The sequence below is a fragment of the Taudactylus pleione genome, unplaced genomic scaffold, assembly GCF_031769625.1.
Source record: "Taudactylus pleione unplaced genomic scaffold, aTauple2 ptg000086l, whole genome shotgun sequence".
Taxonomy (NCBI): Eukaryota; Metazoa; Chordata; class Amphibia; order Anura; family Myobatrachidae; genus Taudactylus; species Taudactylus pleione.
In genome coordinates, this window is record NW_028284488.1 from 26,261,111 (window position 1) to 26,277,275 (window position 16,165).

Sequence of the window (16,165 nt, forward strand, 5' to 3'; positions counted from 1 at the left end):
ATATTGAATTCACTTTGTTAGATAGTTTATATTGTATAAAATTTTGAACACCTGGATTCGATCTCTGTTATTTTTGTACCTTTCAAGCTGACCTTACACATGCAGTGAGAGAACGGGAAGGTGTACTGATCCTTCATATTAAGTTCCATCGATTTTTCTTTTTCTTTTTTTCTATTCTTTTTTTTTTTTTTTTTCCAGGCGCCTGTGGAGTAAGTGATAACAAAACAGGGATAAGGTTATATAAAGGTTGAGCAAAACATCAAAGTACCTTAAGTAATAAAAGTTTTTTAATTGAGTTTTTCTTACTTCCACGGGCAATCAATGTATTTTTGTACATCATGTTGAAGACCACACACAAATTGTTAATAAGACTGCAGTTCTAGTACATTTTGATTATGTACCTAGTGTTTAGCAACTGAATCATGTATAGCACTTTAATTTTTGAAGTGCATATCATATATATATTTCATTGCTTACTTTTTCTATTTGATTCAAATATCTAAGCATATTATTAAGATCATAATCACTAAAGCAACACAAAATGTCCTTTTATTAATTTTATTATTGCAATACAAAGGATGTATGCAGTGGCATCCCTCCCCACGGCAAAATCATGTGTTGGCAAAAGGGTGTGGCCTCGCAGGTAGGGCCGTGGGTATGGGGTGAGGCCTCGCAGTGAGAACCCCAGTTTTAGTCACTCCGGGAGTCCTGGAGATGCAGACTGCCCCCAATCTGTGTGCAGTGCTGGCTCCCTCACTGTGTCAGAAGCAGAGTGCTGCACGTAATACTACAGTGTAGCACCCGGCTCCTGTCACTGATGACGAGTTGGCATTTTTGTGTCACCCCTCGGCAGGTGACACCTAGGTGCTGGCTGCACTCCCCTTGTGATGCTACTGGATGTATGTTGAAATACAATGCCTGTTAATAATTGCATTGATTTTATAATGTCGTTACTAACCTTATGTATACTTTGGTGGCTGTCTAGGATACCAAAGGTTAGGGGGTACCTAAAACACTAAGGAATTAATGTAATAACATGTCCTTTTTCTTAGTGCTAAGAGAAAAGATGCATCGACGTGTATCACACTGATGCAGGATGTCTTGGCGCCATAGGAGTCACCTTTTTAAATCCATTGGGGGTGCTCATATTACATGCACAATATAACTCAACAAGGCTATGGATTGAGTCTGTGATGTGCGGGCAGGTGAGGCAGAGCCTTTCCTGTCATACTTAGGTATACTCCAGAGTTTTCACTATAAAAATTATGAGCATTTTTTTTTTTAAATATTTTTGTATTATTCTAATCATTTTTATAGTCAGAACTCTGAAGTAAAAGTGTATGGCAGGTGAGGCACTGTCTCCCCTGTCTATTTTTTCAGCACATCCCGGGATCAAAACTCACCAAATTTCCAGCACTACTGTATATACACCTGCACCTTTGTATAATGCCCACATGAACCCTCAGGTTCATATACAGTATGTATGTGTAAATCTGGCTCTGATACTAGCTAGTGCCTCCCCAGCCATTTATCTCACTGCACGTCACTGCATTGAGTAGGTGTTATATTGGGGGTGCTCGAGCTCACACAGACCTGGCTCTTATGCTTAGCGCTGAAATGTATTACAAAGAGAATCACGGAGACATATTACGGTACCTTACCTCTCCGGCGACTTCTGTCATGCCTGTATCACATCAGCCTAGTGCTAATGCCATATGGAATGGCTCCTGGTTATCCATGCTGCACATGCGCATGATCTCTCAAAACCAACAGCACAAGCATAAATGTCACCCATCAGTACGGTTGGTAAGTAACCATAGTAGTGCCATCCTCAGATGGTGCTATGTGTCAGATGGCAAGCAGCGACAAGCTCAGCTTTTCAATGCTTAGTAAGTGTCCAGAACCCTTTGCCTTCCTAAATGGTCATGGCTGTGTTATCAACAGAATCAGGAGAATATTCTCTGATGATTCCACAGTCTGCCTTTAAATACATTTGTAGAGCCAGGATTAACAAAATAAAGGGAGTTATCACCACTTCATACATTTTCCTCTTTATGAGTGGCATAATATCATCATGTTTTCAATGCCCCAGCTGTGCACCAACATTCATCGCTTGCCGCTGACATGAAGGAGAAGTAGCCAGCAGTTTTTCTGCATGTGAACTTTTTGGCTGGTACTCCTCAATGTCCTTGATATGTGTTGTGGATGGCTATGGTATCACAGCTAAGCACCACCTTTGCAATCTGAGGAGCAGAGTCTGCCATCCCCACCTCCAATCTGCTACACACTGCACCACATTCAAGGGAGCAGCGGCACTCCCCAGGTCCAGAGATGACTGTGAGCAGAACTCTATTCAAATAACAATGGTATTGATGCCTTATATTTATTCAACACAATCTAAATAGAAAACATAATAAAAAAATAGCCAAATAAAAAACATAGTTTAAGCTTTGCCAGGGTTTGTTTTTTGTTCTCTCGTTCTCTCGTTCTCTCTCTCTCTCTCTCTCTCTCTCTCTCTCTCTCTCTCTCTCTCTCTCTCTCTCTCTCTCTCTCTCTCTCTCTCTCTCTCTCTCTTTCTCTCTCTCTCTCTTTCTCTCTCTCTCTCTTTCTCTCTCTCTCTCTCGCTTTCTCTCTCTCTCTCGCTTTCTCTCTCTCGCTTTTTCTCTTTCTCTCTCTCTCATGATGTTATTAAGTCATTTGCAGGAGTGTCTGTGTTCTCATCATGTGGTGGTATGTGATGAGTATGTATGGGAAATAACAGAAGCGTTTGGAGACTGTTAAGGTACAGTATATAGGGCCTGATTCAGCAAGGATCGCAATTGCAAAGCTGCACGCAGGCAGCTTTGCAATTGCGATTCTTGCAATAATGCAAATGCAGCAGGAGGTGTATGACCCCAGCTGCATCTGTGATCCCAGCACTGCGACGGAGATCACAGGCTGGGATCATCATCACGACCATCAGTGGTTGATGGTCGCGATGGTAGACAGCGCCGGGCGGGTGGCCAGCCAGCTGAGTAAGCCTCAGCTTACTCAGGCTGACCGGCTTGTGAGCCCAGCAGACTGTGAGCCCAGCAGTCCCTGGGCTGGCCACTCCCTGAAAAATGCCGCCCCCCCCCCCCCTCCTCCCCGCACCGCCCCTTAAATGCCTCTGCCTGTCACTCAGACAGAGACATTCAAAGGCTTGCGTGCATCTTACCAGGAACCAATCTGCACACTCGCAGAATGGATCCTTCACACACATAGATTCCCAATAATCGGGAATTTGCTTTCGGGCCAATAGATCATTCCAGAGCTCTCTGGAAGTAACATTACTGACACTGATGGGAGGGGTCAGAGTTCACTGTCAGTTATATGCCATGGTTATGATATAATTTTTATTACTCTGTAGCTTTATATACAGATGTGTCCACATACACCTAACCACAAAGTATGCCATGGACTTTGCTACTTTAGTCTCACCAAGTGTTCCGACACTTTTTTTTTTTTTTTTTACAAAATGTGAGTCTTATTCACATGACTAATGTGACAAAAGTACAATGTAGGGGTACCCTGAATATTGATGCTGGTATTTCATATAATTTAGGGGTCTATGTACTAAGCCCTGGATATAGATAAAGTGGATGGAGATTAAGTACCAACCAATCAGCTCCTAACTGTCACTTTACATGTGTAAAAAATTACAGGAATTGATTGATTGGTACTTTATCTCGATCCACTTTATCTCTCTCCAAGGCTTAGTATATAGGCCCCTTAATCGCTAATCTGGGAAAAAGACAGATGTTACATACAAGTGAGCTGCACCATGCCTTGCGCCATATAATATTATGCTTAACCTAAAATTTCAACTAATCTATTGTGACTAGTACACTATAAGTAAGTTTGTATGTGACTATAATGCAAATTTCAGGAAAAAGTACGAAAGTATGGCAATTGCTGCCCAGAGCATCTAAGTCATGTCAAGCATCTTTTGCCAATGATGCAAAAATGCTAGGAGAATGAAGACAAGCTGAATACAGATGTATAGATAGATATTCATACTTGCCTACCCTCCCGATTTGGTCGGGAGCCTCCCGAAAATCGGGTGCCACTCCCAACCTCCCGGGATGGCAGGCAAGTCTCCCAGCTGCCGCCGACCCCTCCTGTCCCACCGCCGACCCCTCCTGTCCCACCGCAAGTCTCCCGGCAGCGAAGGGGGGCGGTGATGCGATTTGCATAATTTTAGCACTGCCCCCCGCTTCACACTGCCTGTAATATTGGCAGTGTGTAGCGGGGGCGGGGCCAAAATGATGCGCTCATGTGGCTCCGCCCCCCACCCCGCCCGCAAAAACTTCTCATCTTGGCGGCCCTGCCCCCGTCTGCTGGCCACGCCCCCCCAGTAATGCCGATCTGGCTGCTCCCTCTCGGAAGGGGCAGTCAGATAGTCGGCATGTATGTAGATATTACATCAAAACATACAAGATAAAAGGTTCTAGCAGCTCTCCTACATTAAGCAAACATTTAACAATAGCAGAAACAAAAACTCCACATATGACTATTTTATATTGTGATAGAAGCACTGGAGAAGTTAGGGATGGCGTGTATATGTATCCCAGATTCCTGTAATATGTATCTTAACCCCCAGGAAGAGTCTGTTTTACAAACAGATCTGAGTTTCGGCTTTAGGTAAAAGCCGGAAAATGGGTCCTGGGGGTGTGGGTGTGAGAAAGAAGGGAGGGCTCCATCCACAGGGCCGCTTCAGGTGTTGGGCTTTTCAGCCTGAGAGCAGGCTAATTAATGATTACACCTGGAAGTGGCTTACCCTGGGGAGAACAGACATTGAGGTTTTGTTCTGAGACACTGTGACATTGGTATGTACTATGTTTGTGGTAATGCAGTAGGCCCTGCCACATGTAGAGAGGGAGTTACCTGTCTAGTTAGAGCCCAGACGGGCTAGGGTTTATTTTTATGTTTTGTTTGTTTGATTATTGGTGTCACACAATAAAAACTGGTGCTGACCAGCTTGCACGAAAACCCACGACTACTGCTGTTTCCTGGCTGCTGTGTGTAAGGAGGCGTCCGTCTACCCCAGGAGAGGGACCCCTAAACCCGATCATATCACAATATATATATTAGTTACAGAAGAAGACAGTCAAAAGAGACTTTCAAATAAAACTTAACTTGGAAAATATTTTTTTTTTCAGTAAATATTTTTGTAATGGGGCTATTGTAATGGAATTTTCAGCAACAACCCATGCAATCCACACATGCAAATCAATCAAACCATAGATGTCCATAAATTAAGTTATGTGTAATAATGTGAAATGACACAGGGAAAAAGTTTTGAACACATGAAGAAAGGGAGGTGCAAAAAGGCATGGAAAGCCAAGACTCCAGCTGAAATCTATCAGTAATTAGAAAGCAATGTGTTATAATATGAAATGACACAGGGAAAAAATATTGAACATGCTTCCTGAAATTTATTTAATACTTCGTACAAAAGCCTTTGATGGTAATGACAGCTTCAAGAGGCCTCCTGTATGGAGAAACTAGTCACATGCATTGCTCAGGTGTGATTTTGGCCCTTTCTTCCACACAAACAGTCTCAAATCTAGAAGGTTTTGTGGGCCTCTTCTATGAATGCTGGGCCTGATTCAGAGCCGGACGCTATTTGCGCTCGCTCGTTCAGAAAAAGGGTCCGGCTATTTAAATTGAGCGCTCGCTCTTTGCAGTCTGTTGACGCCTCTATGTCTGAGTGAGCGAACGAAGCATGCACTCGCTATTTTGTAAAGACGCCCCCTGGCCGCTCGCATCATACGTCATCTCCGCTATTTATTAGATTAATCGAGTACATCGAAAGGCGTCTGAACTGCCAGCAGCCTGAGGACGGGGTCCGGAGGGATCCTGAAACGTTGCTTTAATGCTGGATATTCGCAATATGTATTAATTTGTACTTTGACTACATAAACGTCTTTTTGTTATAGTAGTGCTGTGCGTGGACTTGGGATTTTTTCTGAGAACTTGTTCTTTTTATATATATATATATATATATATATATATATATGTGTGTGTGTATATGTGTATATATAATATACTTTTTTCTCTGATTTTACATTCGGCTAGATAAGAAGTTTGAGTGTAAGTGCTGTTCTGGTTGGGAATCTTTTACATATAAATATGCTAATTTAACATATGATTTATATATCATATACATGTTTGTCCTAAGTTAGTGACCCTTTAGATTTATCTGGTGTTCACATGCAGTATTTTACCAGGGTGAGTGCAAAGCTAAGGATATCACATTTCCACATCTAAAAGTGGTTATAAACATCTGGGGTCTAACATATTACTTATTACGTTGCAAAACAGGTACAGTATTCTCAGTTTTCATTCAATGGACATTAGTCATTTCGTAGCCTTGTGTGTTTGGCTACAAATATGGATTGGCTGGTTCAAAACATACAATTTGTTGATTCTTGTTACATTTCATTTCACAGATGGGGAGCTATATTCTGGGACTGCAGCAGATTTTATGGGAAGAGATTTTGCCATTTTCCGCACGCTTGGAAATCATCATCCAATTAGAACTGAGCAGCATGATTCCAGATGGTTAAATGGTAAGCAGAACACCTATTATAAAACAAAGTAGATGTGGAAACACTTAAACAGTAAATTCTGGACTAAACCATGAAGAATAGTTAATCAGTTTAATCCAGTTTATCCCAAAAAATGCAAAAAAACCTTATTTCCTGTTTAAATATTGAAAATATATTACATGAAATTATTATTGATATTCCCTTTATGCCAATTTTAACTATTTATAAAACTGTAGTTAAGAATCAACGGACAATGGATTTTACAATTATTAGTTTGTGTGCAGGTAGATTTGTAACTACATGTAAAATAAACAAATAACCATTAACACGGTTTTATAGAAAGCAATAAAATAAAGATTGCATGTAGATGATGGTTTTAAGGATTTTTTGGATCTAAAAATAATAAAAAAATATTCATATAGTGTTTTTCTCCAGAAAGACTCAAGGTGCTTTACAGAAATCATGAGCATAATGCAAAGGATTAGATTTGCAGATAATACAAAACCTTAGAACATTATTCAGAGGTTTAGATTTGCAGAAAAGGCAGAAAACAATGAACACAATACAGGGTTAATGCAGCCATTTTAGATCGTAAATTCCAAGGATTATTTAGCCAACCAACTAAAGTACCAGGCAGGGCAGCTATCTTTGGTGCACTGCATAGGTTACACTGGGCAGAATAGGCAATGTCTGGAAGAGTGGACACAAAATGTATATTCTACTATGATGCAGGTTCATTAAGAAATCATCAGATCCATGCTTTGTTCACCCTACCCACAAGAATATCAGGTGAGGCATGAGGCAGCCATCTTGAGCACTGTGAGGTTCTGGTTTTGTTGTGGACCTGTTGTGGTGATAGGAGCAGACACAGAAGCAGATTTAAATGAAAATGTGGAACTTTTAATGAGTGGTTTAGTAGACACGAATATGCCAAAACTAAAAGTCCAGGCAAAGCACTAAAGTGCACGTGGGAACTGTAGTGAAGCGAATGGGAGAATGTCCAGATAGTGACAGGCAGGAAACAGTCCAGTATGCAGGTATGGTGAGCTGAAATGATACCCTCTGCTGGATTACATCTCCTCTGCCAGCATAAGTGGAGGCAAGGTGCAGGGTGATGACAGACTCAGGTACTCAGGCAGGAGGAAGGTAAATGAAGGGTGCAGCGGTAGTCCAGCAGTTGGAGCAGGCAAGGTAAACAGGCAAGATGGCGTTTCCAAGGAGGCAGATAATGAGCACAGGAACTGTCTCTCAGCTATCGCTGAGAAAAACGTTGCACTGGCAATGAAGAGAGGCTCTGGACCTCCCTAAATAATAAGTGCCACACCATGACTGGCCAGAGAGAGCACACGACCCACCAGGATTGGACAACTGAATCACATGGCCGGAGGCAAGATGGCGGCGCCCATGCCGGGCAGAATGGAAGCACCGCCAGGCCTCACCAGCCCAGAGTGACAATGTGCCCGCACAGAACCACGCGCAGCCAATGCCTCTCGCCACACACTAGCACCACCGCCAGATGCCCCCCACCACAGCGACCTCACAGGTATTACCCGTCGACCACCATGCCGAGAAACCCTGGTCATGACAAGCACACTACATAGGTTACAATGTCTGTGATAAGCAATAAATGGAGGTAAAACAAATTTTCTTGAGTTGTCGAAAAGTGTAAGCAGGCAAAAATTCAAACCTCAGTATGGAAGATGGATTTATTGTACTGTACCTGTAGAGAGAGGAGAGATGGTTTTCGAGCTCCAGTTACAATTCCATGCTTCTCCTGACATGCCTAAGTTGTGGGCTTGAAGATGGTAGGCCAAAGAAAGTACATTGCTTGCACCCATACTGCATTGTCCTTACTTTTATACTAAGACCAACAGCTATCCCTAGCTTGTTATATTGGCATCCATTAGACTATACCAATGTTATGCATCATAACAGTCCTCATTTTTTTTGGAAGTGTCAACAATTCAGAGATCAAGCTGTTGTATCAGTCACTGTGAATGTACAATGGTCTTGCTAGAAATACACATGGTATGGGACAACTTGGTCAGATTTTGCATGCATCAGGGATGTGCAGTGGCGTAACTAGAATCTTCGGAGCCCAGGGCAAGTTTCGGATTGGCGCCCCCCCACCACGCAGCCAAATATATCTTGCGTGCCGTAGGCGAGCGTCAAAAAATATGGGCGTGGTCACCTACCAGAAGGGGCGTGGCTACTGAAAATGGGGCATGCCAATATGGCACGCCACCCATTTTTTGTCACATTCTTTTACATTCCATATGCTAGATAGATTTGAGTGCGCTGATCACCTAGATAGTATATCCTGATTATGACAGGCTGCTCCTACAGCAGGATCTGCACCTGCTAATATGATAAACAAGAGAAAAGGTGTGTATGGAGTGCTAGTCAAGATCAGGTGACCACTATGTGTAAATTGTATTTATTAAAACTCTTATAAAAAATTAGAGCGTGCACACAGGATACAATCAATGATAAGTATCAAATCACAATAAAAAAACGTGGGTAAAGAGCATCTGAGAACACCTGGAGATGTAAAACGGAACTGCTATGAAAGTCCCTCTCCTAAGACGGAGGCTCTGCTACCTTGTTTTTATCCGTATTACATCTCCAGGTGTTCTCAGATGCTCTTTACCCACGTTTTTTCTGTTATTGTGATTTGATACTTATAAAAAATGAGAACTTGCACACAGGATACAATAAGTGATAAGAGTCTTAATAAATACAATGTACACATCGTGGTCACATGATCTTCACTAGCGCTCCATACACACCTTTTTTCACATTCCATATGCACCTTACCTTTGCGATAGTTTCTCACAATGTGGAACCTCTGAAGAAATGTATCCTCCCTGGGACGATGGCGTCTGCAGTCGGTATTCACTAATCATGTAGGTCTCGTCATCCGGAAGATGCCTGTTTGTGTGTTAAAAAAGTAATCATAAAACAGCGGTTCAACCAGACTCGTTCATCCTGTGTAACTTCCTTTCCCCTGTGTCTCTCAGCCACACCATCATCTCACTGCATCCTCTCTTAGCTACACCATGATCTCCCTCCCTGTGTCATCTCTTCTTAGCTACACCATCACCTCCCCCTGCGTCAATTCTCAGCACACCATCAACTCCCCACCTAGTCGTCTCTCAGCACACCATCACCGCCCCCCCTACATTGTCTCTTAGTCAGGCGATCAGCTCCGCCCCTGCATCGTCTCTGTCACACCATCATCTTCCGCCCGCGTTATCTCTCAGCACAGACACAGATACACACACTGACACATTGTATATGTGTGTGTGTATATATATATATATATATATATATACACACACACACACTGACATATACAGTACACACACTGATATATTTATATACAGTGTTCTCCCCAGAAATTTTTTCCAGCCGGGTGGCATCCAAAAGTAGCTGGGTGGGGGCCTTCGCGATTATGCGCGCGCCGGGAAAAGGGGTATCTCCCAGACCAATCCAGCCCGACATGTCTCAGGCTGCTCCCCCACTGGCTCTCAGTCAAAAGTGCCCATTATGCAGTGCTCTTTATACAGTGCCCCCTGTAGTTTTCCCCTTTATGCATTGCTCCCTGTAGTTTAGCTTTGCCCTTATGCAGTGCCCCCTGGCTGAAGTAGCGCCCCTATGTAGTACCTGCAGACTGGTCCCTTATGTAGTGCCCCAGGCTTAAATAGTGCCCCCAGGCTGGTCCCTTTATGCAGTGCCCCCAGGCTGGCCCCTTTATGCAGTGCCCCCAGGCTGGCCCCTTTATGCAGTGCCCCCAGGCTGGCCCCTTTATGCAGTGCCCCCAGGCTAAATTAGTGCCCCCAGGCTAGCCCCTTTATGTAGTGCCCCCAGGCTGGCCCCTTTATGCAGTGCCCCTGGGCTTAATTAGTGCCCCCAGGCTGGTCCCTTTATGCAGTGCCCCCAGGCTTAATTAGTGCCCCCAGGCTGGCCCCTTTATGCAGTGCCCCCAGGCTGGCCCCTTTATGCAGTGCCCCCAGGCTGGCCCCTTTATGCAGTGCCCCCAGGCTGGCCCCTTTATGCAGTGCCCTCAGGCTGGCCCCTTTATGGAGTGCCCTCAGGCTGGCTCCTTTTTGCAGTGCCCCCAGGCATATTGATAATCTTTTTAACTGGCTGTTTTAATTTTAATGCACAATCATCTCATATTATCAACCTGAAATGGATCAAATATTCACTATACATGATTCTCACCAACTTGCTAAATCGTCTTTATTCAGACCTCCACATTGATCTTTCAGCTGGTGTTCAATAGAGATTTACTGTCAACTGGGTAATTTGAGTTCATGCGCATGGGGGAAGTTAAGAGATTTACCAGAAGGAGGATGTCATGACAATGCATGTCACTATGGTGTGACTGGCTTAACTGACATAACTTTGTAAAGCTCTCCTTCTGTGAAAATAAGGCCCATTTGCAAATTAATTAGTTTTTGGCGGCAGTCTGATTGTTGACCTAAAGTTTGTAGAATGGAAAAACAATTGGATTAGTGTGTTCTATACAAAAGCCAATTGCGGCATTTGAGTGCTGTTTTTCCAATCTGCTGAAGACAAATTGAAGAAAATGATCCCTCCATGGAGAAGCAACAGTGAAGGTTAAGTGTGAAATAACTATAGTAACAGAGAAACAGAGAGTACTATGGTCCACTGAATCAGGCCGTCCCACTGTATTCTTACTACAGTCTGTGTATACAATACAGCAGCAAATGGAGCCCCACATGATATGCAGATTAGCTCTACATTCATTAAGTGATTACAAAATGGTGCTAAAGAGAGACATTCAGCCCTTGGACACTTCCTCAGAAACTGAAGTGAAAAGTGTTGAATTGCAACTAGCTCATATATTTCTACATATAATAGCTATGATACATATTTGTATAGCTACTATACACAGGAAGTGAAGCAATAGTAGAGTTTGTTAATCAATAGTAAAGACAACACTGGCAACATTACACACAAACAAGCAAAAGTTAACATTATGTATCACTGCTTATCTCTGCCTTTTGCTAGCTTATTATCACAAAAAACTGAGACTGTACCTAAATTAACATGCTGTCTTACATTCACACCAAAATAAATCTCCTCTGGTCCCTTGGGCACATTAATTTCCTGGTGCCTTTGTAAGTCACTGATTATTCTCATTGCATGATTATTTTAGACATTAATAAATGTAACTGTGTGTATTTAACCTTCTATAGTTTATTCACAGATAACATGTAGATGTAAACATAAAATTTGAAGATAAAGTGAAATATCAGAATAATAAATATTTTATTATCATACAACTCTTCACAGGTATATTTAATATGACTATGTGACAAAAGTTGGTTATTTGAGTGATAATTAGTAATTAGCTTAATGGTAGCAAACAGATATTAATTGCTTTGTTTTATTGGTTGCACAGTAATCCTTAAATGTAAGCTCCCCCAATAGGAAAGTGCACCTTGAGACATTTTCAGATATATTTATTCACATGACATTATGGTGCTATATAAGTTAATTGATGTAACCTTGCTAGCTACCTGCATTTCATGCAACTGTACTATGTGTGCAGCCATTTTAGCAAGTCATTCACCTGCATGTCAATAATGAATGTGCCAGAGACAGATTTTACCCTGGTTCATAAGGTATTCACCCCCCCCTGGTGAGATGACCCCAATGACAGCTTTATCAGGACAGGACAACAACTACTGTGTCATTACCACTGTGTTACCCATAGCTGATCCAAGTAGCCACCTATTCAAAACTGAATGCAGAGGCCAGTGGTTGCCGCAGGTAATTCATCATTGTGGAAATTATTCTTGAATGCTGGATAACGTGGAAGTCTATATTCTGTATGCAGAAAAGGTTTTGTAAGTGCTGTGTGAAAGCATCACCTCTTCAAACCCACATGATTAATCTACATTTACAGGCCAAAGTGCTGGCCGAAAGTGAATATATGCTCTACTTAAACAGACCTTGCTGGGCAAGGTCCAGTGGACATTTTTTTTTTTTTTTGCTTTGTCTACCACCTGATTCAGGAAAACCTTTATTTTGTGCCCGTTCTGCCGCATTCCTCCACCACATTTTCTCTGTAACTTTTTCTCTATTGGCAAGGAATTAGTCTTTGTTAAGCTTTGGTTGATTTATGCAGGTGGTGTCTTTATGATTTTGTGGTGTTGTTGTTGCCTTACTGTCAAAACAATGCCAGCCCATCTGACTAAGAAATGGGGGCCTTCTGCCAGCCCATCTGACTAAGAAATGGGGGCCTTCTGCCAGCCCATTTTGACATCAAATTTTGTATCTATCCCTTCCAATGACCATCATGACAGGCCCATCCTGACAGATAATGCTGCTGACTCCAGTAGAGTACAAATTATCCTAAACAGAGCACCAACAGGGTGTGCCCTCAGGATCTTATAGTGCATGATGGCCTTAATACTGACTGCCGCTCTTTTTCACCCCAAAACCAACATTAAAGGACAGGTAGGGAGGGATTTCCAGAAGAAAGAGGATGACTGACTGCCTGTACTGCCATCTAAACTGCTAAAAAAAAAAACTCCCCCTAAAGCTCTACGCTACCTGATAGGTAAACTAACTATCAAAACAAAACCGACCCAACTGATCCAACCTCAATTCCTGCTGCTGTGATCAGGGGTCACCGAAGTTTGCCCCCACCCAAAGGGGTTTAATTGTTCTTCAGGATTTTGACATGCATTCTGACATGATTTTGCAAATATGTTGTGCACTGAGTGTGTAATAAGTTGCAACTTAATAAAATGACACCTGATTTTCTTACAAATCGTAACAGGAGAGCCATTTTGAATTTATTTATGCAGCAGCAGAATAAGGTCCATCCCATGTATGTAATAACTAGGATTATATATTCAGTGCAAACAGCTACCACAGCATTGTACAGTGTAATACATTCAGGGCATTTTAGCATTTACATGGTTTTAGCTTTTAGTCAAATAAGAAACAATAAGAATTAGACGCCTTCTCAAAGAACAATGTGAAGTAAAAAGAATGAAATTGGTTTCATGATGGAGAAGAGGTGATCAGAGAGAGAGAGGGTTGGGAGGAGCTCATGCGTAGATCAAATGTTCCATTTATGGAGCACCTGAGTACTGTGGAGGGCATATAAAGAAGGGTGATATTTTCAGAGGGCTCTGAAGGTTAAGACTAAGATTTTAAACTGTATCGTCTACAGGTTAGGGAGCCAGTGTAGACTCTGACAGAGAGGAATAGCACATGAGGAGTGGAAGGAAAGGTGTGTAAGCTGAACTAAGGAAATCCTAACCTGTCTGCTGCTGGTCCATTAAGAGCATGCACCATTATTTTACAAGGACTGATTGAAAAGTAATTAGACTGATTTTTTTTTATTCAGAATTGGATGACTCCACAGGATCTGAACATTTTTCTTTTTCAAAGTACCGTCCCACACATTCAATATGATTCAAAGACATGAAGTAGACTGTTTTGTGACATTACTTTGTGTTGCAACTGTGGCATTTTTCACTTCATCAACTGTTAAGAACTTCTTTCCGCGCAGTTGTATTTTCAGGGTAGAGAATCCCAGAAATCGCAGTGCGGTAAGTCCGGGCTATATGGAGGGTGATCCAGTGCTGATCCATTCATTTCTGTCAGTGCTGCCAATGTAACAGAAGCAACATGGAGTTGGGCATTGTCTTGGAGCAAAAACCACTGTTTCTTCAGAAAATGTGGTCTTTTCTTCCTCATGGCTCCATGCAAATGGGTTTTTATAAACATTTGCATCATAGTCACTATTGTCTGTCCATGGGGAACCCAGTGCTGTAGGATCATACCGTGCACATCAAGGAACAGCAGAAGCAGGACTTTACGTGCCAAAGGAATCACACTGATTTTTTTGGGCGGAGGCAAATTTGCATGTTTCCATATACTGGACTGTTGTTTGGATTCCAGATCATAATGACGAATCCACGATTCGTCACAGTGTCAGGAAATCGGGTAACCTCTCCAACATTTAAATGGTGTTCTTGCATGATTAAACTCGTCATCGCATCTGCTCCTGAGATTTCTGGGTAGCCACCTGGCACACAAGCGATGCATTTTCAGTTCCTTTGTCACAATATGCTGAACCCATTCAAATGAGATGCCAAGTGAAGCCAAAAGTTCACGTAAAATTAACCTTCTATCATTTTGCAATATCTCTGCAGCTTTGGCAATGTTGACATCTGTAACCATGGTGGATGGTCTCCCAGATCACACTTCATCAGTCATTTGCGTATTACCCTCTTTGAAGTGCCTCCACCACCGAAATACTGCAGCATGCCTAATTGTTTTTCCACCATATGCTTGCCATAACATTTCATAAGTTTCATTTCTGCTTATTCCAAGTTTAACACAAAGTTCATACACACATCTCTGACATCTCAGACACATCTTCCTCATCCGCCATGACGAAATGTACAAAGATCTTCTACTCGTTGTGACCAGACAAAGAAGACTATGGCAGTCCAACCACAGGTTCAGACACATTGATGTATGAGCTTCACAATAACCAGCATAGCGTTGCCACATCTACCAATGGGACAGAAAAACAGAGGCAGTCTCATTACTTTTCAATTAGCCCTCATAGTTGTATCATGTGTGAGGAAGGGATGGGTGTGAGAAGTGGTTTTAATCTGGATATAGCAGTTTTAATGTAAGGAGTGAAAAAATGTAATAGAAAAAAATTACCACTAAACAGCAGGCATAGGGAGTGTAATGTTATCCATGGTGCTTGTAATGTCAGGGAAAAGAACAGATCTAGAAGGAGGAAAATTACATGTTCAGTTTTATTGATGCTCAATTCTAAGCAGTGAAAGGACATGAAACAGGAAACCCTAACAAACAGGCATATGATACGATACAGATGATAGATCTGGAGCTAAGTAAAGAATGTAGTGTCATCAGTATCTCTAGATAATACAGAAAAAGGAGTGAATATGCTGACTAAAACCATATGAATAAATGGAGAAGAGAGGTCCAAGCACTTATGTTATACATATAAGGGAATAGTTTGATAAGACACTGGCCACATTGAGAAGCATTAATCTAAAATAGTGCAAGACACTGGATTCTGAAGGAAAACTCTGGAGTAGAAAAGAACTGTTTGGCTATGCCAAAGGCAAAGGCTATAAGTACTGTAGTTAAAGTAAAAATAATAATAATAATAATTGTATTTATATAATGATTTTCTCCTAAAGAACTCTAAGTGCTTTACATTTGCCTTTACAGTACAAAATACAAAAGTAGAATAAGTATGTACAGTAGCAGTGAAACTTGGATGTAGCCATGAGAAGTGATATAAGAATTTATGATTCTGTTGATTAATAACTGTGCAATCCAGATTGTAGACAAGTAAAGAACTAAAGGGAAGATAGGTTCATAATTCCAAATTAATGCTTTTCATGTATATAGGATGCAAAGAAGAATGGGGAGACTGGGTGAGAGCTGCAGAGGATTAAACGGTCTAGAGAGGGGTTTTATTATCACATGTTTAAAGGCAGATGGGAAGTTGCAAGTGGAAAGAGACTGGGTAAAGATAATTGTTACAATTG

General features: G+C 41.9%; 1 protein-coding gene across 2 annotated transcripts in view; it reads left to right on the forward strand.

The window, feature by feature from the left end:
- The window catches only part of SEMA3A (semaphorin 3A), a 259,026-nt gene that overhangs the window by 170,835 nt on the left and 72,026 nt on the right, over nt 1-16,165 (forward strand). For both annotated transcript variants that reach the window (XM_088468796.1, XM_088468797.1), the window contains exon 6: nt 6,474-6,593. In XM_088468796.1, coding sequence (XP_088324922.1) covers nt 6,474-6,593 — 120 coding nt within the window. The remainder of the gene's footprint in view (nt 1-6,473; nt 6,594-16,165) is intronic.